The following is a 25931-nucleotide window of genomic DNA, read 5'->3' as shown; positions in this document are numbered from 1 at the left end:
CCTCTGGCCACTGCCCGAGACACCTGAAGGCATACGGCGACATCCACAGGGCTGCGCTATATATATACCTTCCTTCATCATAACACCGGAACAGGTACGACGCTACGGCAGGTACGTTCTTGAACGCAGGTACGTCTACAGGACCGACGGGAGTGTACACAGGTACGTTTACTGGGCAGGTAGGGTTCATGTTAGGGTCGTCTCCAACATAGGTACGTTTAAAGCACACGCAGGACGTCCCGAAGTCAGACACTGTCTGCAGACTAGATACATGTGGCGAATCTCTGGACAGATATGTTTCTGAGTGAGGAAGATCTCCAAGACAACTATGTCTCCTGGCCAACTCCAAGACGTGCAAGCCTCAAAGAAAACTACATCTCCATAACACGTTCATTTCCAGGAAAAGTTAATTTCCAGGATAGGAACGTGTCCTCAGGTCGGTTATGTCTCTAAGATAAGCATCTTGATGACCTAAATATCTCATGAACTGGTGAATCTACAATGCAAGCAAGTAACCTCCGCGGCGCATCTCGGGAAAAGAAGTTTCCAAGTTGGGTACGTCTCCTGGAAGGCAGTTTCCAGGACAAGAACGTTTCCAGGTGGACAGTTTCCTGGACAGGTGTGATTCAGGGAAAGAAGTGTCTAAGACAGATACAGCTCCTGGAAAGAGGTTTCCAGCATGGGTAAGTCTCTAAGAAGGACATTTCCATAAAAGTTGCATTTCCAGATAAGAGGGTTCCAGGACATGTACGTCTCTTGGAGAGAAGTTTCCATGTCTCATGGAAAGAAGTTTCCAGGATATGTACGTCTCCAACAAAGTTCCCAGGATGGGTAAGCCCCCCTAGAATGTAATGTCTCTCCTGGATAGGTACAACTCTAAAAGGAGACACGTCTGCAGGACACTCGTTGCCTTTCCTGGTACATTTCCTACACGACAAAAGCCTCACTCCCTTTCTCTCTCTCTCTCTCATTACTGGATAACAAAAGATAAGCCCCTTTTTTCATCCAACCCAAAGGCTTCCTATCCCACGCAGCGTGGAAGAAAAGTCTGAGGAGACTTCGTCTTTCAAGCGATCACTCACTCGCGAAAAGGACTGTCGTTTAAAAGGGACTCGAGAAAAATAAGGAAGAAACATCCCTGGAACTTCTTCTTATACCCAGTATGATGAGGGAGGTAACAGAATTTCGCTCGCTAATCGTACTGCGATAAGGAGTTCCAGTGTTATGGCGCCTGAGTTTGCCAGGGTGACAGAGGTTTAATGTGATGAGTTCTGGAGTAATGAAGTTTCAGGACGCGAGACTTTGGTGTCGCTGTGAAGTTTCAGTACGGGAAAATGTTGGCGTCACGATAAAGTTTCAGTTGGATAGACTCTTGGCGTCGGTACATTTCAGTAGGATTTTATGGCGTCGTGAAGTTTCAGTATGGTGTGTTTTGGTGTCACGAAATAATGAGTTCCAGTGTCGCGTTGTATCAATATAACGAGTTTGGGTGGCCATGGGGGTCTCAGAGTATGATGTGGGTAGGATGATGATGATGATGATGATGATGGTGTTAGTGGGTATCAGTGTAATGATGAGGTAGAAACAGTGAGGATGATGAATACCAGACTACTGATCCGGAAAAGCTCAAAAATCCCTACACAGCTAACTGACCATAACCCTCCCAAATACCTATATATTTGATTAACAATAACCCCACCATACACGGTTACCTGACAAACAATAGCTCCATTATGCCCACACATCAGGAACACAATAGACCTACAATACTCACATAGCTCTAATACAATAAGCCAATAATGCCTACACAATTACAGTACAAAAGACCCACAATACTAACATGACTATTATACCGTAAACCCACAATATGGATGAAGTACAACAGACCCACAGTATCAACATGGCTGTAATACAGTACCTCCGCGATACAGCTGTGATACAACAGACCCACAATACCAAGAGGGTTGTAAGACTCACCATACACCCCCCGGTCCCACTTCCCAGTCTGGTAATCCACCATTCCAAACCCAAGATTTTCAGACGTTAGGTTGAGAGTTGTGAGACTGTACATTTGTGGGATCACTCGAAAGGGGGGAGGATGGGGGGCGGTTGTCCAAGGCACCTGTAGGTGTAGCAATAACATTCACATCCAGCCTGCAAGGTGTGAGTTCAGCTCTGCATTGGACTGCAGGCCAGAGATGGACAACGCAGGATCTCGAGGAGAAGAAAATGGTGATGAATAAATTCGCAGCCTTACTCTGTCTATAAGAAAAAAAAAAAATCTTTCTAATTTTCTCCTTTTTAAGTGAGAACATGGGAGTACAATGGAAGGACTGAATGCAGTTAATCTAATGGTCCGTAAAGAGGTCATCGGTCCCCCCCCTAAAAAAAAACTCTCAATACAGTGGTAGAAACAGGAGTGCCAAGCAGAAGGAAGTCAAGTCGGCTGGTTAGGCGCTAGACTTCTTGACCGCCAGAGTCGTAAACGCCAACAACGTAAAGTTATATATGACCCTGAACACCCTTCTTCAGGCGTTCGAGAAGCAGCTCTGAGACCATACACTCCAATCTCTCGCTCCATTGTATGGTCCTGGTCCTTGCAGGGGATCAAGGGAGAGAGAGAGAGAGAGAGAGAGAGAGAGAGAGAGAGAGAGAGAGAGAGAGAGAGAGAGAGAGAGAGATGAAGAGCAGTGCGGTGGCTTCAGGATCAATCGCGCTGTCTCACCACAACAGTGAACATTTTGATCGTTCATTCGTCTTCGTGAGAGACAGCCAGCTTCCTGCACCCGGTGCATGATCTGGCGCAATTTCAAGCACCTACGATGTTCTTCTAGTCACGCAAAACCTATCATCATCGTGTCCCACTCACAATCGTACGCGGAGTTTAATTTCGTACATGTAACAGTATCATTTTTTTTTCCTCCCCCTTCTCTTTTATCATCTCATCTACCAGCACATTCATATCTAAAACACCGACAGCAACATTAAGCCGTGCTGTTCTCTGAGCGTTCGTGAGCAACGAGATACGTCACGCGAGTGCCTTTCAAATATCGTTCCTTTACTGATATACAAAAACAGGAAGTTTTTCTTTCACTTTGTCTGAAAGTGTGTGTGTGTGTGTGTGTGTGTGTGTGTGTGTGTGGCGATTTAATCCGTATTGTTCTAGAAGGGTTCGTGATTGAACTGTTCCTTTAGGAAAAAAAAAACATACAAATGGTTATTTTAGGATTTAACCATGTGTGCCTCGATATTTCTAATCCCTATTGTTCTGGAAGCGTTCATGACTGAATTCTGACGTCATACGAGTCTCCGTCACGTAACGTTCTTTTAATAATATCCGGAGACGGATGTGTTCATTTTCTGTCGCAAATATTTTTTTCCCCCGACCGAACTCAAACATCACCACCAACTCATGCCATCCTAACGTAAATCCCTTAACTCTTTGCACACGACGGTACGACCCTTGCATACGACAGTACGACCCTTGAATACGACGGTGCGACCCTTGCATACGACAGTACGACCCTTGAATACGACGGTGCGACTTTTGAACACGACGGTTACGACCCTTGAATACGACGGTGCGACCCTTGGCCCAGCCTCTGACCTGACCCTATTCGGGATCCCTCCCTGCACATGGCAAAATCCCGTCACAGGTACTTGAAAGTAAGTAGCAATCTATCATATATATATATATATATATATATATATATATATATATATATATATATATATATATATATATATATATAATATACATATACCATCACGCATTCACATGAAATATGTATAATCAAATATGACCTTACCTCCGAGTTCGGACGTTACAAGTTTTCTTCCTCAATAGAAAATAGAAAAAAAAAAAAAAGGTTAAATGTCTTCAATTGAGAGGTCTGAATGAAGACCTGTCTGACGAAGCTTCCACGACACGTGCCGCACAGGACACCACACAGGTTATGGCACACGAAGATGAAAGCCACCGGCCGACTTGTCCCCTCATTCAGGAGCGATGAAACCCTCGAGTGACTTGAGCACCTCATTCACGAAGGGAGATTAAACCCTCTCTAATGAGTTCACACCTCATCCACGAACGGAGACTTGGATCAACCAGTGCCTTCCAGTTCCTCATTCACGAATGGTGACAACCCCTCCAGTCCAGTGCCTTCCAGCTCCTCGTTCACGAACGGTGACAACCCCTCCAGTCCAGTGCCTTCCAGCTCCTCGTTCACGAACGGTGACAACCCCACCTGTCCAGTGCCTTCCAGTTCCTTATTCAGGAACGAAACCATATTTCTCAAGTGGTCAGAACGAGTCGGGGCTACTGTATGAAGGAAAACACAGAGATGGGTTTATGATCATCATATTACGTGTTTCGTGGGTGGTTTGTGTAAGTGCCTTCCACATGTCTTTAGTACCTACATAGTAATAGTGTCCTCCTCAATGGATTGACTTTGATTAACCATAGCTATCTAGTTGTGCTGTCGGGGTGGGAGGAGGAGGAGGACTTGAGAAGCACATCCTAATTTTGGCTTTATTTCCCTCATCCGTACACTCGAAAGCTACTCCAGCATTTGACAACAGACGGGCTGTCACAACCACCCTCGTAATGTAAGACTGCGGCGACAGATTAGCAACAATGTCGATCCGCAAAATCCCTCTCACCCGCATGATTCCTGGAGCTTATTTCCTGCGGGATGATAATCACATCCAAGACATTTCCTCTCGTCCCTGGACCCACTATCCTCATTACCATCCTTTCTCCCCACACTCAACCCTCCACGAGTCTCACTCACTCTCACCACAGTCTGAAGCTTTGGCTCAACGCTTGCACCAACCTCCCCCCTCATCCTTGTTTTCATCAGTCACGCCTCTCACATTTAATGCAGCCAGTTCGACCGTGAACCTCTCTCTCTCTCTCTCTCTCTCTCTCTCTCTCTCTCTCTCTCTCTCTCTCTTCCTGGTGATCCACTCTCAAGCACCAAATAACACGACCCGCTCGTTCTTTCCCCTCTCCTGAGTGACGTATGGGTGAACGACACTCAGCGGGAACCCCTACCGACCGAGGGACAACACACAACACTGGTCGTGCCACTGTTGAACCAAGTCACCGCTACGCAGCCACGCCGAACGCAGCGAAGAAAAACATAAATCTTTGACGATGCACTGGGAACTCTGGTACTTCTCTCTGCCTTTGGTTGAGTCAAACAAGATCGATCAATCACGTATGTATGTCCTCGGATTTCACGGTTATCAGCTGACTGACCGGGTGATTCAAGCTAGAACAGCATAATTCACCTCCGGTACCCGAAGACATGAACCCGGAGCCTGTTTTCATCGAGAGAGAGAGAGAGACAAAGGGTAAGGCAGCCTTCTCGCCCTTGTAGAAGAGCCACTAGCAGGAAAGAGAGGAAATAGAAATCAACGTATCGAATGTTTCACTCGGTCAAGATCCACTGCCCAGGGTGAGGGCGCCGTCAGAGACTGGGTAGCCTAGCTCCTTGTGGCCAAAGCTCGAGATGAATTAATTCTCAAGCGATGTCGAGGAGACATCTCAGGAGGGATAACAGCTGTCCACAACTCCTTTATGCTCATACCCCTCTCCCCCGCACATCCTGTACAACCCCTCGTGAGAGAAACAACCCGGGAAAATACATTTTGTGCCATAACTGCTGTGCTTGTTGACATAGCTTGGAAATTCTCGGTGCAGGTGACACGGATGTGCCGAAGGACACGGCGTATCTAAGGCGTGGCTGCTCGGGTGTTGGTGCTTGGACATGGGGTACTTCCATGCGAGTCCATTCGCTTTTCTGCCCCCATATCCATCCACCACCATCAACCAACCACACGCTCGATCGTGTGGATACGCAAGGATCTAAAAGTACACCGGAACCAAAAATTTCGCCAACTGCTCCTTTGAATGAACTGTGTTAAGCGACCTTTCAGATCTCTACGGGGAAACAAAAAGGAAGTTTAGGGTAAATATTCGATCCGCATCAAAAAACAAAAAGCTCAATAAATTCGTAAAAAAAAAAAGACAAAAAGATAAGTTTACAAATAATACTCGACCCGTTATCAAAACAAAACAGCTTAGTACATTGAATGCTGAAGTCAATCACAGCAGGCAGCTTAACCCGGGTAGAGAGCCACATGATAGCTCACTTGCCTTGGTCGACATCCAGAGAATACATATACCGGGTAATCTCAGGTCAGACCCTGGGCGACCCACGCTCTTTCTAAGCCGTATGGCTTTACGATCAACCCTTAACTCAGAACGAGTGGCTCAGTAATGACGATAAACTAGATGCGTATACAGACGCCTACGACAAACGCTACAGATTCAAAGCGCTTGAAAAAAAAAAAAAGGAAGAAAATATCTGTATACAAAATAGTGGGTCTGACCTAAAAACATTCCGGTAATACAGCCCTGTCCTAATATTCATAGCTGACTTAGTACGGATTATGACCGAATATTATTTCTGTTACAGGCTGCATTCATGTGTACATTGATCGTTTTATAACCGAAGTCTGGAGGGGATATATATATATATATATATATATATATATATATATATATATATATATATATATATATATATATATATATATATATAAATATATATATATATATATATATATATATATATATATATATATATATATATATATATATATATATATATATATCCCCTCCAGACTTCAGTTATAAAATAGTCGATGTATATCAACTGACTGTTATATTTCTCTCTTGTGTCTCCCCTGATGATGTGATTATTACAAGAAAGTGCACTTGGGAACTTTTCGTGTTTCATTTTCCCCGTGGACTCATAGGAACATATATATATATATATATATATATATATATATATATATATATATATATATATATATACATATGCGACCAGTTCACAACCATCATGCCATGGAGTATTAAATAAACTTAATGAAAAGGAAGCATTTAAATTTCTTCCTTTACAAAAAAATGATATTCTGTGTTGTGTACAGTGAAACTGTCTGGATTTATCCACTCTCTTTTGCCACCCGGGGCTGGCTGCTGCCCCCACCCCACTCCTCCACCATCGACCATTTCTCCACCACTAAACCAAACATTCCCTTGCGGCTAATTTGCCTAACTAGCTCCCCACTGCTCATTCTTGCGCCCCCCTGCATCTTTACTCCCCACTAGCTATTCTCCCCTACAAGCCTTCATCCTCCACAGACAGTTAGCCCTATTAGCTCCCCACTATTCATGCTTCCCCGCCAACCCTACTCCCCAGTAGCCATTTCTCCCACCATCCTTCTCCCTCAAGAGCCATTTATCCTCACTAGCACCTTAGTCATTCCTCCCCGACAATTATACTCCCCACCGTCATTCCCACCTGTCGTTCTCCCCACCTACCATCGATCCCCTTCTCTGATCACCATCTATCACTATCTACCACTCCCCACTCCTCATCAACACCCATCATCCTCCCCACTCATTACCCCACACTTGATTTTCTCCCCATCACCCTATCTCTCCAGCCTGCCACTCCCCGTACCACAAGCCCCGAGAAAGCGGATCACTCTCCCTTATCTGTCCTTCTACCCCACGATAATCACTCATCCCCCCAACAGCACATCTCCCCCACCAATCGACCGATCTCTCTCCAACAACAATCACCCCCTCATCACCTATCATTATCCACATATTCTCCCCGTCAGTCCTCCTTCATGTCTCACCTCTTATCTTTTCCATCTTCTTCCCACTCTCCCTTTCTTTAACTTACCTCAACATTTTATTTTATTTTCTCTCTCTCTCTCTCTCTCTCTCTCTCTCTCTCTCTCTCTCTCTCTCTCTCTCTCTCTCTCTCTCTCGTCCTCCAGTCTGGCCAGGTCGGGTGCAGGCGCCGGGATCTTCCCTTTATCACAGTCTCTGGTCGGAAATTACTTCTGACCCCCTGCCGCCCAGGGCTGGAGGCCACCCACTGGCTCCTCACCACCACTGGTGGCCACCCACTGGCCCCTCACCACCAACACTAGTGGCCACCCACTAGGCCCCCCCTTTACCATCACTGGTGGCCACACCGTCACCGCAGGAGACCACACACTCAATCCCCAGTACCACAGACGAACCTTCGCAACCATCCTTCCCAACACTGGCGACCACACAACCCCATCCCCACCACAGGAGGCCAGCCTCCTGTCCCCACCACCACCATAAGGCTGGCCAGCTAGCTAGACCCCACCACCACGGGACACCACCACACACCCCACCACCACTGGTAGCCAGCCAGCTGGAGCCGACGTCCCCCACCCACGACCAAGCAGAGGCCAACGCAATGGGGGGCTCCCTACCACCAGCAACTGCTGACCTCGCCGGTTCCAATAAAGCTCTCTAACTCAAATAAAAGGCTCAGGCCAACATTGGTATGAAACTGCAATAAAGGCTTGGCATGTCGCTCCTGCAACTCAGACACCAACTGCGTGAAGAGAGATGCCGCCATGAGGACACAGCTCGCTATGCTATGGGTTCTGGCTGGCTGGCGCAGCAGCCCCGTACAGCGAAGAGTTAACATTTTACACCTTTGCTGTGTTCGTAGTGGTGTGTTGGAGGAGGAGGAGGAGGAGGAGGGGAAACTTCCGTGTCATGGGGTATGGCATGGGTTCGAAATGTGATGGACTGGGTATGGTATGGGTTCGAAATATACTGAAATGGGTATGGTATGGCCGCAAAATATACTAAAATGGCTATAGTATGGGTTCGAAATATACTGAAATGGGTATGGTATGGGCGCAAAATATACTAAAATGGGTACGGTATGGGCGTGAAATATACTGAAATGGGTATGGTAGGGGCGTGAAATATACTGATATGGGTATGGTACGGGTATGAAATATACTGAAATAAGTAAGGTGTGGGTGTGAAATGTACCGAAATGGGTATGGTATGGGCGTGAAAAGTACCACGACCCCGATTAGGGTATGGGTCCAAACACGTAAGGCACTCTAGGGGGAGGGAGGCAGGGGGGGAGGGGGATCTGAAAAGTATTGCCCTTTGGGTACAGAATGGGTTCGAAAATTGACATCCTGAGTACGGTAGGGACGGGTATGAAATGTGGCTTATCAAGACGAGAGTGGCTCTAAAAATATAGTGTGTGTGTGTGTGTGTGTGTGTGTGTGTGTGTGTGTGTGTGTGTGTGCGTGTGTTTAAAGCTATGGGTTCACAACGGGAGTGTTGTGACAAATAAGGTATCTATAACATGACTCTGTTGGTTACAGCATGAGCCCAAAACGCTGCACACTGGTTCGAACTTTGATGCACTGAGGAGGGGTATGGCCTCCTCCCCTCCCCCTCCCTCCGCTTGTGCCAAAGGCGATGTGCTGTGACGTGTTTGATGAGACGGGTCTCAGGTCTATGGTCCGGCAAGGCGGCGGTGTCTTGGGTCTGGCACGAGATACACGCGTGACGTGTGGGTTACAGGGAACAGCCTTGTCATTTCCTTTAACTTGAGGGGGTCAGGTAGGTGGCTGGAAGCGCCGAGTTGGGTGGGGAGGGAGGTAAGGTTCCCATTCAAAGACTGGTGTGTGTTTTCACACAGTGTCGTTTCATGGTTCCAGCCCAAAGGAAAAATGCTGCAGTCCAATTCTAAAATCTGACTCTCACTCCTGAGCACTGATTTCAAACACTAAGGGCATCTGTCGCCCTGGGTAGAAGGGAACGGATCTGAGATGCAACTTATTCATCAAGGTGTGTGTGTGTGTGTGTGTGTGGGTTTGCTGGGGCGTTTCAAATACGTCTGGTACGGTGTGAGTTCGAACCACACTACCCTCCCCCCTCCAGCGTCCTCTACCCCGAGGTGCTGGGGTAAAAAAAAAAAAAAAAAAAGTATGAAGTCGAAACGTGTTATCACTGTGGTCTCTCTGGGTACGGATACAGCCCGGGACGTGAATGTGTGCCAAGTGGGTAGTAGTAGGGGTTGTGGCTGCAGGACGAATTTCTTCGTGTGTGTGTGTGTGTGTGTGTGTGTGTGTGTGTGTGTGTGTGTGTGTGTGGCGTTTTTCATGCGGAGGAGCCCCCCGGGGGGAAGGGTGTCGTCTTATAAGGCGTCGAGATATAACAGATCGCTGGGAGCTACATGGCTTCATAACAAGTTCACAACGACAGGGGTTCGGTACGATGACAGGGGTCAAGTGCGGTACTTTCATAACCGCGCATTCGATGATAGAAAAAAAAAATTTGGGTTGAGGAAAATGGATTCAAAAAGATCGTAATCTTCTGTAACCTGGCTGGTTGGCTGGTTGGCTGGCTGGTCATTCGTTTGGGCTCTGGACCTACCAAACTGCCAGGGTCACCGAGATCGCCAACGTCCAAGCTACGACCACCACGCGTTACGATGCACGGGTAACTACGGATGATTCCAAGACCGCTAACAAGTCTCACTATGCACTTGGCTCCTCGCTTCTTACCAGGCCCTTCGACCGTCCTTGTTTCCACCTTAATGTCCGTTTCTTTTATTTTTCCTCTCTAAGGGACACATTGTTAAGTCAGCATTATGGACCTTCCTCAACAGTCTAGGTTGGATACGGTACACTGAGAGTGCAACCAATATCTCTAAATACCAAGCGAAGCGAAGAACACCGCGTGAGGATAGGATCCCTCTGCTTTCAGGGAGTGACGGAGTTATCTAAGAACGAGTACACAGGAGGAGGAGGAGGAGGAGGGGAAAAAAATGGTTTTGCTTTCACAGTACCTCACAATCACTGAACATGCCGTCCGCAGGGGTACGAGGCCATGATAAAGACGTTGAATGGTAGCTCCATGAGAAAACGATCGGATCTCAGAGAAGGGAAGGTAAATAAAACGGTTTTCCATCGAGGTACGTCGCATGGTTTGTGGCCGGAGGGCGCGCGCGCAGGGCGGGGAGGGCACTGTGAGGGCGCGATGCCGAAAGGGGTCACCAGGGAGAGCCAGTAGAGCCCTCCATGAACCATTTAGAGGCGGGCTTGTGCGGCCTGTGAGCTGAAATACTCACGACTGCACGGAGAGGGAGGAGGAGGAGGAGGAGGAGGAAGGAGCCAGCCAGCATGATGCTCCCGAAACCACTCCACATACTGCCGTCGATAGGTCATTCCAAGAACGGACCCCTCGCGTACCGTCACCCCGACCACCACCACCACTTCAAGTCGGCCGCGTCGCCACCAGCTTGTACAAGAATGACGCAACCTGGACGTGTTGTGGCCTCCCCCACCCAACCCTAGCCCCAGGTCCCCTCCTCGCTGCCCTCATGCCATCAGCTTATCTCCCAGTTAATCTCGGCTGGGCTCCAGGAACTTCTGTCGCTTGAAATAACACTTGTGGGGAACACCTTCTCTTTCTCTTAACTCGAGCGGGATTATTCCAGCACTCAGCATGGAGCTATGGGTGCGAACATCCTCTCTTTCTCTCTCTATCATCGGCAACTGTATGTCCTAATCATAGTCATAGGACATCTCATAAAGGAAACACACACACACACACACACACACACACACACACACACACACAACACACACACATACAAACATACATACACACACAAGGGCAGGGCAAACAGCTGGATTGGCTGTGCACCGACTGCCCTACCCAGGAATCGAACCCGGGAGGGCTCGTGCGTGATTCGGTGAGCGAAACTTAAACCTGCATATCGTCAGGGATCGAGCAATACCAGTGTACAGTTCTGCCCTTCGTGCTGTTCAAGTGGCCTAAAGAGAAAGGCCGTAAAATACACCGTTCCCGACGAGTGAAAAGAAGACGAAGGAAGAAAAAAAAAAACACGAGAGGAATTACCCAGTTGTAGGTCCAAGATGTATTCAAGAAATATCGTTGTAAGGTACGAAGAGGCAAGCCATGATGAAAAGACTTCTTTTTTTTTAAGTCTAAGAGAGAGAGAGAGAGAGAGAGAGAGAGAGAGAGAGAGAGAGAGAGAGAGAGAGAGAGAGAGAGAGAGAGACTCAAAACTTTTCTGGTTTCTCGCGATTTTTGCATTCTTTTGGGGGGAGCACGAGATTAGGGCTATGATCAAAGGCTGGTTCACGCTCAGTGCTGCAGGCCACCGCAAGAGCGAGCCCTCCTCCCCCCGCCACCATCACAAACCACAAACACTGTCAAGGACCCAGGGAAGGTGCCCTCAGAAACAGGTGGCGGTGAAAAAGTAAAGAAGGATAAATTGGTCTGGAAGAGAAGTGGAAGACTGGAAAAGGGGTGGCGGCGGTCGTCTGGAGGAGGGACCCCGGTGGTTGTGAACAGGAGTCATAGGAACGGGAGTGGCTTTGAAAAAAAGGAGTGGTGGTGGTGGTGAACAAGAGGAATGATGTCGAGGCTTTGAAGATAGTAACCTTAAAGGAAAATGGATTTCTAGTAAGGAAGATTGGAGGAGGTCTCTCCACGAAGGGTTGCCGGAGGACAAGCTTGTGGCATTAGGGTGTGATGGTTGGGAAGTGGACTGCTGGCCCTAAACTGATATGAGAGACCATTAATATTCCGATAATGGTAATAGGGTACAAAAGGAGTGATGGCACCTGGTAATAGGGTACAAAAGGAGTGATGGTTCTGGTAACAGGATACAAAAGGAGTGATGGCATCAGGTAATAGGGTACAAAAGGAGTGATGGCACCTGGTAATAGGGTACAAAAGGAGTGACGGCATCCGCTGGAACAGTGATAGCATGAAGAAAATGTGGTGATCTAGAGAGAGGTGTCTGTAGAGCCCCGAGGTGTAGTGAGAGTCTGAAGAGGTGACCTGATGGCTAGTGAAGACCTGGAGCAGCACAGGTCAACCAGAACTTGAATCTTATGACGTCTTAGAGGACTGGTGGAGGAAGGCTATAGTGGCATGGAATGGGAACTGGTCTCCTGGAAGAACAGTGATGATATGGAAAGAGGAGATGGAATGGAATGGAATGGGAACTAGTTTCCTGAAGATGACATGGAATGGGAGCTGGTATTATGGAGGAAGGGTGATATCCTGGATGATGAAATGGCATGGAATCGGAACTGTTATCTTGAAAGGGGAGTGATATCCTGGAACAGAGAATATAGTATAAAATTGGTCCTGTATCTTGGAAGAGAAGTGATATACTGGAAGACGAGATAACATGGAATGGGAACAGGTATCTTATAAGAGGAGTGCTATCTTGGAAAAGGAAAGGCACGGAATGGAAAATATCGTCCTGGAAGAGAGGGGTGATATCTTGGAAAACAGACTATGACGTGAAAACGGGGTAATAGGCTCAGATTGCAGTGCTGGAGAAAAAGGCTGTAAAACAAGCTATTCCATAGCAAGCAAGCAGTGGCTTGGAAGAGGAATAATTTCCTGGAAGAGAAGTGAAAACCTGCAAATGGAGTCATGGCCTGGTGAGAGAATGATGGCACGGAAGATGAGTGGCATTCTGGAACAAGAATAATAGTATGGAAAGAGTGTGTGGTAACCTGGAAAATTGGTGGTGTCCTGGAGGTGTTGTGGACTGGAAGGAGAGTGACGGTATGAAAGAGTAATAGTGGCCTGGAAGAAGGATACTGCCAGACCCGGTGTTGAGGCACAGCAGCGGCAGTCTGGCAAAGGGAAGCTGCCAGACGCAGTGGTGGTGGTCTGGAAGCGGAGGAGCAATGGTCAGGAAAAGAACTATATAGCCAAGAAGGGACGTGGGTGTCGAGGGAGTAATGCCAGTAACATAGAATAGGTTCAGTGGTATGGAACATGAGTGGCAGCATAAGGCTATTAACCAGATGGAACTGTGGCCAGGGAAAGGAGGTGACAGCACGGAAAAGGGTGGAGAGAGAGAGAGAGAGAGAGAGAGAGAGAGAGAGAGAGAGAGAAAGAGAAAAAAAAAGTTTCGAGGAGAAATAGTGGTGCAGCATAAGAAGTAATGGATCGGAACGCGAATGGTTGTAATGGAGAGGATTAATGGCTGGCGACAGTGTATCACTGTGACAAGAGTAATGGAATTTGAGTGCTATCGCACGAGACACAAGAGGCTACAAAGTAATGGCCCTTGCCACCAGTTGTTGCCCCAGGGAAGATGGTAGTAGCAGCAGAACAGAGGTAGCGACCTGGAATTCTTTACTGCCAACAGACCCAAAGAATGGGGCTTACTGGGGTGGAAAATTATTCATGATCCGAGAGGGAAGCACCGACTTGACACATGAGGATGGGAGGTATGGTGGGGGCCTGGAATAGAGGTGTTGGCACGAGTGGCCTTGTGTGTGTGTGTGTGTGTGTGTGGACACTCTTGGGTGCCCTTACAACCTGATAAAAATTACTTTCAAGCCACTAAAAGGACGTGCTGGGGACGATACCGTCGGCTCCGTTGGGTATAACGACCCATTCCACTGGATACATGACTTTGACTTTAGCATACATTCTGGATTCGCCACGACGCATTGATACTGGAGTCTCGTACCAGGCGCTGCAATAGCTGAGAGGGGGAGGGGGGTGTGGGGGTCCTTAACTGTCGTGCTGGGGCGGCTGTCGGCCGGAGGGTAAATTGCCTCGGTCTGGAAGTCCGAGATCACACGGTCGTGGGTAATGGTGTCCTGGACGCGGAGGGCTGGACAGGGACGCATAAACTAAACAGACTAGCGGAAGAAATGGCGGGGGGGTGAGTCGCTCTGGAACGGCCCCGCCCCGCCCTCACAATCTCACAATATCGCTATTTATACTCATGGTTATGAAGTCTGCAGGCATATAGTAATAACCCACACGTGCAAGAACTGACTTCTGCGGGAGGAGGATTTCTTATCGATGCCATATAATCTCACGCAGCCTCAGTGCCCTGAAAAGGAGTAAAGGAGGGGGGGAAAAAAAAGATATATATATATATCTCCCTCGTATGATCAGGTCGACCCTCAGGGAAAAACTTGCCGCTCCCATTCCAAAGGACATCCTGAAAAGGATTCTTCCCTGGAGGAGTATATCGGCGCCCCCTCCTCCTCCTCCCTCTCTCACCAAAATCTTGGAAGTTTTCCTTGTGCCACCAGGCCAAGATCTTGGGGAAGTATCAGGAAAATTGTCTTCCGAGGAAGATTTTACCACAGAGATGTGGTAATACAAGCATTCACTGATATTTCTTCCGTGAACAATGAACTCAGTGAACGCATCATATGCTGAAAGTGTCCTGAAGATGGACTTGTAAGCTTTCCCGGTCAGTCTAAAAAAATCAGTTTGCCACTTTCCACAACTGAATGTTTCCATTCTAAACCCTAGTTTCGGCCACTAATCACAATGCTCTTGAGAAAAAAAAGGAAACTGCTCAAACATCAAAACACGCATCTACAAAACACTTTGGGCCCAAACTTCAATACTTACAAGAGCAATAAAACACATCACAGGCAGCATTAAGTGTCGGCTAGGAGGCAATAAATCATATACAACATTCGCTCAGAATAAAAGTCAATACGATGATAAGTTATGAAGTATCCGAGAAACTTTACCATCGACCTTCGAGACATTCATTAACCATTAATTTCGCGATTTTGTGATCTGAAAATAGCCCTAGCGTTCTTAGTGATGATCATACGATGATGACACGAGACCTTACTGAGATCAATAATATTTTGAGACCTTCCTGTGATCTACGATAACCTGAACCTCACTGTGATCAATAATAGTCGGAGACCTTATTGTGATCAATAACAATCTGAGGCCTTCCTGTGATCAATAACAATCTGAGGCCTTATTGTGATCACACTATACGCACGACAGAGCAATGACATCACTAACGACACCATCTGACAATGTTTATGAACCATTCGTTAATCACCATGACTCCATCCGATTACCACCCCAGCAAGATGGCTTGGAGGACCAGACAGAAGATGCCCGAATATCTAAAACGCATCTAGATCCCTCATTGTGGGTTCTATATCCCAATATCTGAGAATATTCCAAAGTCCCAGTGGGTGGGTTTCGATTCCTCCCCCTCCCCTTACCCTCTCTCTCTCTCTATCTGACATACCCAGGATGAACAACGTAAAGGTTTTCTCCCTCTTCTTCTTGCTTTCCCCTCCTCGCCACAATCATCCTGGAAGTATTCACCGAGCCTCCGAGCGGGCTGGATATAAATAATGTGGGTTAAAATGTGTCAGGTTCTGCCGAGGTGTGGCGGTGGGTTACGGTCGAAGGCGCTGCAGGAGGGATGTAGTTAGGCTGGGAGGGAGGGGGGTAGATGTGCTCCCCGCCAAGTCCAACAAGGAAAGCCTCTCTCTTCCAGCTGTTCCCGCGGCCATACCCCGGGCTCTTGCACGCCTCCGTCGTCTCTCTGCCTCGACCAAAGAGCGTCTCTTGCGGAGGTTCCACCTCCGCTATCTCCTACATTTCCACTTGTGTTTCTTAACCCCGTGAACACAAATATGACTGCAGATAACCTTGTCATGGACCATTAAGGTCTCCTGTTATCTCCCCTCATATACTGTCCTCCAGCAGATAAACTCCCCATGGACCATCAGGTCTCCTGCCTGTTATCTCCCCTCCTCGTGTACTGTCCTCCAGCAGAATAACCTCCTCATGGACCATCAGGTCTCCTGTCATCTATCCTTCCCACGTACGGTCCTTAAACACGACCATACGGCCTTTGGGTGTGATGGCATGACCTTAAACCCGAGTGTTAACGGTCAGGTCATTAGAAATCAGCTCCATCAAACGGAAGTGCCGGATTCAAGCCCAAATTACGTTAAGCCAGTAAAATATAACCAGAAACTTTGTTCTTTTCAACTTCTCAAGGGAGAAGGGCGATTCCTTGCACTACGCCAGCCACAGCCGGCACGATGTCGGAGACTTCTAGGGTGAAAGAGAATGTGATTGAATACAAGGAGTCGATTACCCATTCTTCTTCTCTTTTTTACGACGTGAATTCCGTGACGTCGTCTACGTTTCGTTTCGTTGATCCGGTTTCACCCTCGTAAGTATGATGGTATATCCCTCGAGCACGACGTTACGACACTGAGTAAGACGGTGCGACCAATTGGTACAACGTTATGGACCCTACAGTACAACGGTGTGATCCTTGAGTAAGACGGTATGGCTTTGAGTACAACGGTAAGACCATCTGAGTACGTCCGTACGGCTCCTGAGTACAACGGCATGACCCTTGAGTCCGACGGTATAACGCTCGACTACGAAGATATGATCCTCGAGTGCGAAGGCGCGACCCTTGAATGTGACACCATGGCCACTGAACAAGAGAGCACAACACTTGAGTACACCGGCGTGCGACCCCCCCTGAGTACGAAGGTACGACCCTTGAATGCGACTGTACGAACGTTGAGTGACGACCCTTGAAAACGACGGTAGGACCTACGAAAGCCTGGCCTTTTGACCTGACCTTCACCGTCGTGGTAAAGAGGTAAACAGACAGGCAGACGGATACAGAGACAGAAGGAAACAACAGACGGTGGACGAGAACAAAGGCCACACGTATGAAACTTTGCTGTGGCAGCATTCATCGTATGGGAGAGAGAGAGAGAGAGAGAGAGAGAGAGAGAGAGAGAGAGAGAGAGAGAGAGAGAGAGAGAGAGAGAAATACAGACTCACCTTTCTTTCAGTTGGGATGTCTCGCGGGTAGAAGTCCTTCACCCTGGGCGTGTCGCAGATGCCGGAGGCGAGGACGAAGACAACGCTTGTGGCGACAGTGGAGTCCCCCAGGGGCGTAGTCAGGTTGACGGAGAGGGTGTATGTGCCGGGGGTGTCGTACGTGTGCTCCTGAGTGGGCCTCGTCGTGTGGACCGGGCTTAAACCTTCCCCGAAGTCCCACGTGTATGTGATGTGGCTGCCTCGGTTCAAGAGAACGGTGTAGTCTCGCGGCTCGCCCGCATGGACTGAGTTGTGGTCTGCGAAGCCTCGGACGCCCCCAACCTTCTCCACCACCGTCGCATTGACCTTGTCCGACGACACGTTGGAGTCATCCACCCGAACGTAGATGGACACGTCCCCACTGCTTGAGAAGAAGTAAGAGATGCTTGTTTCCTTGCTGGGGAATGGGTGGGCGTTGCCGATGAACCAGTGGAAGAAGGCGCCTCGCAGGGCTCCCCTTGGGGTCACCAGGGCCTCAAGGCGGGTCTCTCTACCCTTCTGGATGACGACGTCGGTAGTTTTGTTATCCACCAGCAGAACAACGGACTCCACCACTCTCAACGACGCTGTGGCCTGCAACACAAACGATGGTGAACACAGGTGTAATACTACTACTACTACTACTACTACTACTCTACCTTCTACTTCAACAACAACAAAACAACAACTACTACTGCTACTACTACTACTACTACTGATAACAATAACAGTAACAAATACATAATATGGTAAATAATAATAATACGTATCTACAGGTGGGGAAGGGAGATTGCTAGCCTTACATCACCAGCGTGTCACAAAAGGTGACTACGTGGTTGGGATGGGAGCGGGATTGGGTGGAAGTGGGGAATCCTTCCATTCTGTATCAAATTTCTGAAAGGGAGGAACGGAATATGGACGTAAGCATAGATTTTTCCTTAAAGGCTTAATCATCTGTTACCTGGCGCTACAGCTACGTTAGGCTTGTGGAAGAGGAAAGCAGAGATAGTAATAATAACAATAATAATAATAATAAAATAATAATAATAATAATAATGATAATAATAATTATCATTATCATTATTATTATAATAATAATAAACAATTAGCCCCCACTGGAGGAGAATAAAATATATCAATCATAAAACCATCTAGTCATTCAATCCTTTGATTATACAAATCAAAAACCCAACCATCCTGTAGAGAATAAATTAGACAGCTCTAGGCCTGACTATACGAGATATAGCACCAGTGAGATACACAACCAAATGAGCTGTAGAGTTGAAAAAAAAAAGAAGAGAGAATGCCTTTATAATTGACTGCCTTCTTCCTCCTCCCCTCCTCTGTCGGGTTAGCCAAGACCCGAGCGACTGCAGTGGAAGAGTGACTGGCAGGAACGTAAGACACAAGGGTATCGCATGATGCCGCGAGCCTGTGGCAAAAACCACACCCCAGGTCATTTATATGTAATGGCTACCCCACTCAACTCCCAAGTCCTCATGGGTGCGAGGAGGGAGAGGGAGGAGCAATGCCCTCACTAACAATATGTTCTCTGTTCAGCCCTAGCAAGACAATACGGGTAAACACACGTCGAATCCGGATTCATTTTTCACTCCGTTCGCATACGAACGCCAGTTGGTTTCTATACAACATTATCGGGATAGACCATCGCGGATGTTTTAAGACATTCCATGGCATTAGGGTATATCCAAGTGGATGGACGAGTCCACTACAGAAGCAAGCGGATGACAGCTTCCCACAAACCAAGCTGATCGCTTGTTAGGCAGTTTCGAGTCCGCTTCGCTGAACGTGGTGTTGCTACCTCGCCTCCTTACGGCATGGCAGTGTTGTGGTCAACGCATGTCTTCCTATTCAACCTTCCACACGTTAGATCAAAACAAATCTTAGCTTGTGGTACCCTGCACATCCCCGCTTCCAATTTACCTATGATGACGACGACGAAATGAAGCAGATAACCGACCAAAACGAGGCAAAGTGGAGAGCAGGAGATGAACTGGGTTTGTTGACACCGCCATATTAGACTTATCAGCTGGTTGTTCGTGACGTTTATATCGGAACGAAAAAAAAGAGAGTCTAAATTCTCAAGTTCTCTTCTTTAAAGAGAGGTGAAAAGGTTTGGAATCTATCAAATCAAAATTCATTTTCAAAAGTCTACAGAATAAAAAGAAAAAAAAAGGCCTTGCAGTGTATGTAAGAGCCAAGTAAGAGGCGACATTACATTTACTTTTTTTTTTTTTAAAAAGGCTGGCGTTTTCTGTTTACATCTTCTGAATAGCTCTCCAGGGGTCGTGGCCAGAGCGTGGGGGGGGGGGGGGGGGGTTTCGCCGCTGACAGCACCACGGCCTCATCTTATCCTTTACCACAAGGCATAAATGCTATTTAAAAAAAAAAAGAAAAAAAAATTACCATCCCAATGAAAAGACAATTCACTCTAGAATAGTAAGATTCTGTAGGTATGTCGGGCGGCGAAGACGATGAGACAGGTCTGTCTATTGCCTTTCGAAGGCATTTACTATTTTCTTTTTTTTTTTCCTATTTCCATTCTGTCACTCATGCTCAGGTTCGGCTTTAAAAGTTCCATGGTTCGTAGCGTCGTACTCAAGGGTTTAATGGACGATGAAGTCATAATTACCCCACGAGTTCTTGAGGAGGCGAGGGGGAGGAGGGTAAGGGAGTATGACCTCCTATCACGTCGGCACTTGGTGGGTCGAGCTATTTGGAGGAGGAGAAGGAGGAGGTGTGGAGTCGGCCATGCCTTCTTTGGCCGCTCTCCGTGGATATTTCATCTAACCCCCGCGGCTTAATTACTCTCTCTCTCTCTCTCTCTCTCTCTCTCTCTCTCTCTCTCTCTCTCTCTCCTACGTTTATCAATGCAGAGAGAGAGAGAGAGAGAGAGAGAGAGAGAGAGAGAGAGAGAGAGAGAGAGAGAGCTACGTTATCGCCAGTTTTCGGCGTTAAAGACTCAATTTCCCCCGACCGACACAGGAGCGAACTTGATGGGACGCAAGTGAGCGTGATTGACGTGAGTGATAATGATGTATACTCCGAGGACAACAGACGAAATGGAGGTACTCATTACGCAACTGTTACATGCATGACTGCTTGTTAAATGGAAGTCTTGCAACAGTGCATGACGGCAGTAATAATAATAACAGTAATAATAATAATAATAATAATAATAATAATAATAATAATAATAATTACTGTTGGGTGGGAAGAATACAATCCTAGTATCTATCGAAGGCTACCTAGATTGCAGAGCAGGGAGTTCCATCCCTCCTGTATTACCTCTTCCTAAAAGAAGGAACACAAAGCGGACACAAGCGAGGAACATACATTTCTCCCTCCAAGGCTCAGCCAGTCTGTTCCCGACGCTACCTCGCAACGGCAGGAAAGGTAATCAGGCTGTTGCAATAAAAAGTCTTCCAGTTTTGCACTCTTGCTGTAAGTCTCGTCAAGAGAGTACTTGACCCCAACCATTCTCAGAAAATGCCGCATTGTTATCCTATCTGCGGTATAATGTTGGCCAAGCCAGGCTTACGTTCTCTTGTTCTTTTAAACATATTTCCATCCGTAAAACAGAAATGGTTCTGAACCACCGTCTTAACAGTAAAATATTGGTGTTTTGCCGTCAGTTGCTTCATCTAAACGTGATGATATTACGAAATCATCACGCTACCCAGTGTGAGCAACAATATGCCTTCTGCTTCCCCACCTAGTATGGTCAACAATATGTCCTTCCCCACACCAAGTATGATCAACAATAGGTCTGCTATTCCTTCACCTAGTGCGAGCAACGATATGCCTTCACCTTTCCCCATCTAGCGTGAGCAACAATATGTCTCCTACTTCCCCAACTAATCTGAGCAACACTATGTCTTTTGCATCCCCACGTAATGCAAGCAACATTAAGCCCTCTACTTACTGGTGCATTCCCTCTCTCCCTTGGCTTCCTCGGTTAATGTATACGCGTGTTGGTGTGCGTCTATGCTTGAGTGTTAGGAGAGAGGGAGTGCGTGGGGTGGAAGTGTGGGCAACGCAAGCAAGCACATCTCTCGCTCTCCTGGCTGTGGGGGAGACCTGGTGGTGCAGGCATGGCTCTGCATGTGCTGCTGCTCGAGCCTGTCCACTGAGGCGCTGTCGACGGTCCAGCTCCAACTGACGATGGTATGACCTACGACTTCTGAGCACGAACGGCACGACCTCCTCAGCACGACGGCATGACCTAAGGGCCGCAAAGGTACGACACTTGACGGCAAGTTACAGGTTTATCCTGCAAGTTACAGATGTATCCTGCAAGTTACAGGTGTATCCTGCAAGTTACAGATGTATCCTGCAAATTACAGGTGTATCCTGCAAGTTACAGGTGCATCCTGCTGGTTACAGGTGTATTCTGCAAGTTACAGGTGCATCCTGCTGGTTACAGGTGTATTCTGCAAGTTACAGGTGTATCGTGCAAGTTACTGGTGCATCCTGCAAGTTACAAGTGTATCCTGCAAGTTACAGATGTATCCTGCAAGTTACAGGTGTATCCTGCAAGTTACAGATGTATCCTGGAAATTACAGGTGCATCCTGCAGGTTACAGACGTACTGTGCACGTTACAGAGGACGACTATGACCCACGGACATTCCAAGAGTCGGCCCAGCTCTGCACCTGAATGACGTATACCTGAGCATCATACTGTCCGGTGCTCTGAAATCAGTGATTTCAATCCTCTAGACCTGAGGAATGGAGTACTTTATGATCACTACTGCATTGAAGCTTTTTCAAGATAATCTGTTTTTGCAATTTCACATGAACGGTTGTTACCCGTCGGTTCCGCTTTTCAAAAGCAGGACATCATCAGGGATCATCCTCAAGACTGCCACTGTGGATCAAGACTATGATGAACCCAGCCGGCCAAGAAGCCTCGCAGTATGCCACTCAAAGAGTGGGCCGCTTTGATCACTGTTTCTTTCCCTGCACCTCGAGGCTTTGGAACACTCTCTCTCTCTTTCTACCCTCCTTAATGTCTTTTCCCATGACCTGGCCCTTTCTTAAACACAGCCTTTCGACGTTCCTCCAAAGAAAAAAATTCTTTAAACGATTTCCCCTCATCTCTTCTTTCTCCCTGTCATTCAACTCTTGTATTTCGGTAGAGACCAGGCTTTGATGTGGACTTTCGTTCGAGGCTGGAGCCTCCGTCACAGATGGAAAAAAAAAAGAGGGATCACCCAATACATCGCTCACATCAGGAGTGTGTCTACTGTCGGATCCAGAACATAAACGAAGCAGCTGCGAGCATATCTTGCGATTGAAATCTAACATTACCGCTCGCTGTAAAACCTCATATCGATCGGGTCCTGGACATCAACTGGGCCATTGGAATCCGCACGTGATATTTTTTTTCTGAAGAGTTGGTGATTCTCATTCCGGTCCTCACACACCCCTGACGCAGGCACTCGTAAATGCACCATCAGACGAGAGGTTTACACTTACCATCATGATATCAGAGCAAAATAAATACATAAATCTCCCCTCGTCCCGAGATTAATGGTGAGAATGTAAGCAGATACGTGTGTAAACTCTGCGGTAACGGGAGGGAGGGAGAGAGAGAGAGAGAGAGAGAGAGAGAGAGAGAGAGAGAGAGAGAGAGAGAGAGAGAGAGAGAGAGAGAGAGAGAGAGAGAGTGAGTGAGTTAGAGAGACTTAATACTATATCATTATGCCACGAGATGATGTTAAATCCTTTCTTATTCAGTGTTCTAAAACAAATGCCTCTACCCAACATGTGAAACACAAGATCTTAAAAAAGAATTCTTTTTTTTACGTCAGTTTATGGAAAGTGATGTTATAACAGTACGGGAACTGATGTTGTAAGGTAATGAACATTGATATTCCAAGGTTATGGAACACTTGTTATAAGGCTGTGAAACCTGATGTTATAAGATTGTGGAAAATGATGTTATAGGGTCACGGACACCGATGTTGTAAGTTATGGAAACTGATGTTATAAGGCTGAAGAAAATGATGTTATAAGGTCACGGAAACTGATGTTGTAAGTTATGGTAACTGATGTTATGAGGCTGTGGAAACTGATGCTATAAAGTCGTGGAAAATGATGTTATAAGGTTGTGTAAACTGATGTTATAAGGTTACGGAAACTGATGTTACAAGGTTATGGAAACTGACAAGTTATGGCAACTGTCGTCATAGGGCTGTGGGAACTGATGTTATAAAAACTGCGGAAACTGATGTTATCAGGATGTTTAAACTGACGTTAACCAGCTCAAGCACATCACAAGCATAGCCCCTCTCTCTCTCTCTCTCTCTCTCTCTCTCTCTCTCTCTCTCTCTCTCTCTCTCTCTCTCTCGAAGCAGCACATCAGTTCCTGGAAGCCGATGTTGTTCAGCCACATTTACAGAAACAGAAATACATAAAATTCCCTCGCCCAGCTTGCCAGAATCATACTGACAATTTACCGAGGGAGAAGAACTGTATAAAATGAAGAGTTGAGCAATAATGAGGTTCGCGGACTTCCCATAAGGACGATATTGAAACAAACCCACCCTCCTCCTCACCCCGCCGCGGCAAAAGTGACCCCTCCGACCACGTGCCCTAGAGCTGAAAATCACCCATCCACTCGCGGTCATAAATCGCATGCAGGAGCTCCCTGGTGGTATAGGGTGGGTGGGGCAGGGTGGTGGTGATCACGCCGGGGGCGCCCCCCCTAATCCTTCTTGACCGTGGGCCTAAGGGCGACAGTTGCAAGGGCTCCCGGAGCCGTCAGGATCAGTCATATAACCCTTACGGCAGTGAGCATGCAGGGGCGAAAATCCCACGCGGGGGTGAGGGGAGAGTGGGCCACAGGGACATATATACCCGAGAGCCGCAATAATATCTCTCATAAAAATGTAGCCCTAGCCAGGGCCTTCACGACTCCCGATTTTAATCCTTATTCCACGTCCTGATAGGTCTGGCTCCCCACAAGCCTTCTCCCCTCCCCCGATGAAGGGGAGGGAGGAGGACACTCTCACCATCCCCTTCCTTCCTTCCTCCTCCTCCTCCTCCTCCTCTACCCTCAACCTCTCCACACCTACCTCCATCCTTAACACTAAGGCCTCCGAGGCTCTTCGGAGTGTAGCGAGGGGTGTGTGTGTGTGTGTGTGTGTGTGTGTGTGTGTGTGTGTGTGTGTGTGTGTGTGTGTGTGTGTGCCTGGTTGGCATCCCCTAAAACGCTGCCAAGACCAGACGGCGGGGCAACAGCAGCAGCAGAAGCAGCAACATGCAGCGCCCCACCCCGCACAGCCCCGCCCCGCCCCGCACCGCACACTTTTCATAACTATACATAGCGACGTCCACCCAAGTACATGTCTATAAAAACCAAACCTGTGGCAGGGAAAGATTAAAAGGTTCTTCACAAACCCCCCGAGAGTCACTGCCAGTGTCACTTAAGCTAACGAGAGAGAACAAGTATGGAAACTGTGATGTACCTGAATCATACACGTACGACTCAGGGATTTGAAGATCGAGTCGAAAGACGACACTGAAAGTGTGGAGGTACACCAGAGGATAATGCAACTATGTAAGTCGACTGTGTGTACAACACGACACCTTACGTCGGGACACACTCACGTATCTGTAAATCCATTAACAAAACGGCACGTTAGGTCGCTACACCCGGGATCTGTACATCCATTACAAAATGACACCTTAGGTCGGTACACACAGGATCTGTATATCCATTACAAAATGACACCTTAGGTCGGTACACACAGGATCTGTATATCCATTACAAAATGACACCTTAAGTCGGTACACACAGGATCTGTATATCCATTACAAAACGACACCTTAGGTCGGTACACCCGGGATCTGTATATCCATTACAAAACGACACCTTAGGTCGGTACACACAGAATCTGTACATCCATTACTAAACGACACCTTAGGTCGGTACACACACAATCTGTATATCCATTACAGAACACGTTAGGTCGGTACACTCAGGATCTGCGAGTTCCATAAAAGATGACGCTTCAGTGCCAACTAATTTTCCTCAGAATGATCGTTGCTTTACCTCGGGTGATGCTTCTGTCTCTATGCCCAGATTGGCCAGTGGCACAGGTTACTTACTGCAACGGAGGAATGAGGCATATAGTTTTTTATCTAAGACAATCTTTTACGTTCGGTACACACTCCTGTACCGGGGCCATTTGGGAAAGGGACTTGAGACGTTTTGGTCTTGGGAAGGGGAAAAAAAAAAGTTCCCCCCATCCCTCCTTCTCTCATTCGGCCTTTAACTCCGCTAGAAGTCATTGCAGGTCTGTTGTTCAAGACGTGCAACACTGCTCCATCCAAAGGGG

At 47.4% G+C, this 25931-nt stretch overlaps 1 protein-coding gene across 1 annotated transcript in view; it reads right to left on the bottom strand.

Annotated features, from left to right (window-relative positions):
* LOC139758804 (uncharacterized) overlaps nucleotides 1-25931 on the bottom strand; it is a 1625355-nt gene that overhangs the window by 499131 nt on the left and 1100293 nt on the right. The window contains exon 6 of the mRNA XM_071680623.1: nucleotides 17546-18157. Coding sequence (XP_071536724.1) covers nucleotides 17546-18157 — 612 coding nt within the window. The remainder of the gene's footprint in view (nucleotides 1-17545; nucleotides 18158-25931) is intronic.

The sequence above is a fragment of the Panulirus ornatus genome, chromosome 31 (assembly GCF_036320965.1).
Source record: "Panulirus ornatus isolate Po-2019 chromosome 31, ASM3632096v1, whole genome shotgun sequence".
Classification (NCBI taxonomy): Eukaryota; Metazoa; Arthropoda; class Malacostraca; order Decapoda; family Palinuridae; genus Panulirus; species Panulirus ornatus.
The sequence above is the reverse complement of the archived record's forward strand: the minus strand, read 5'-3'. Positions and strand labels throughout refer to the sequence as shown.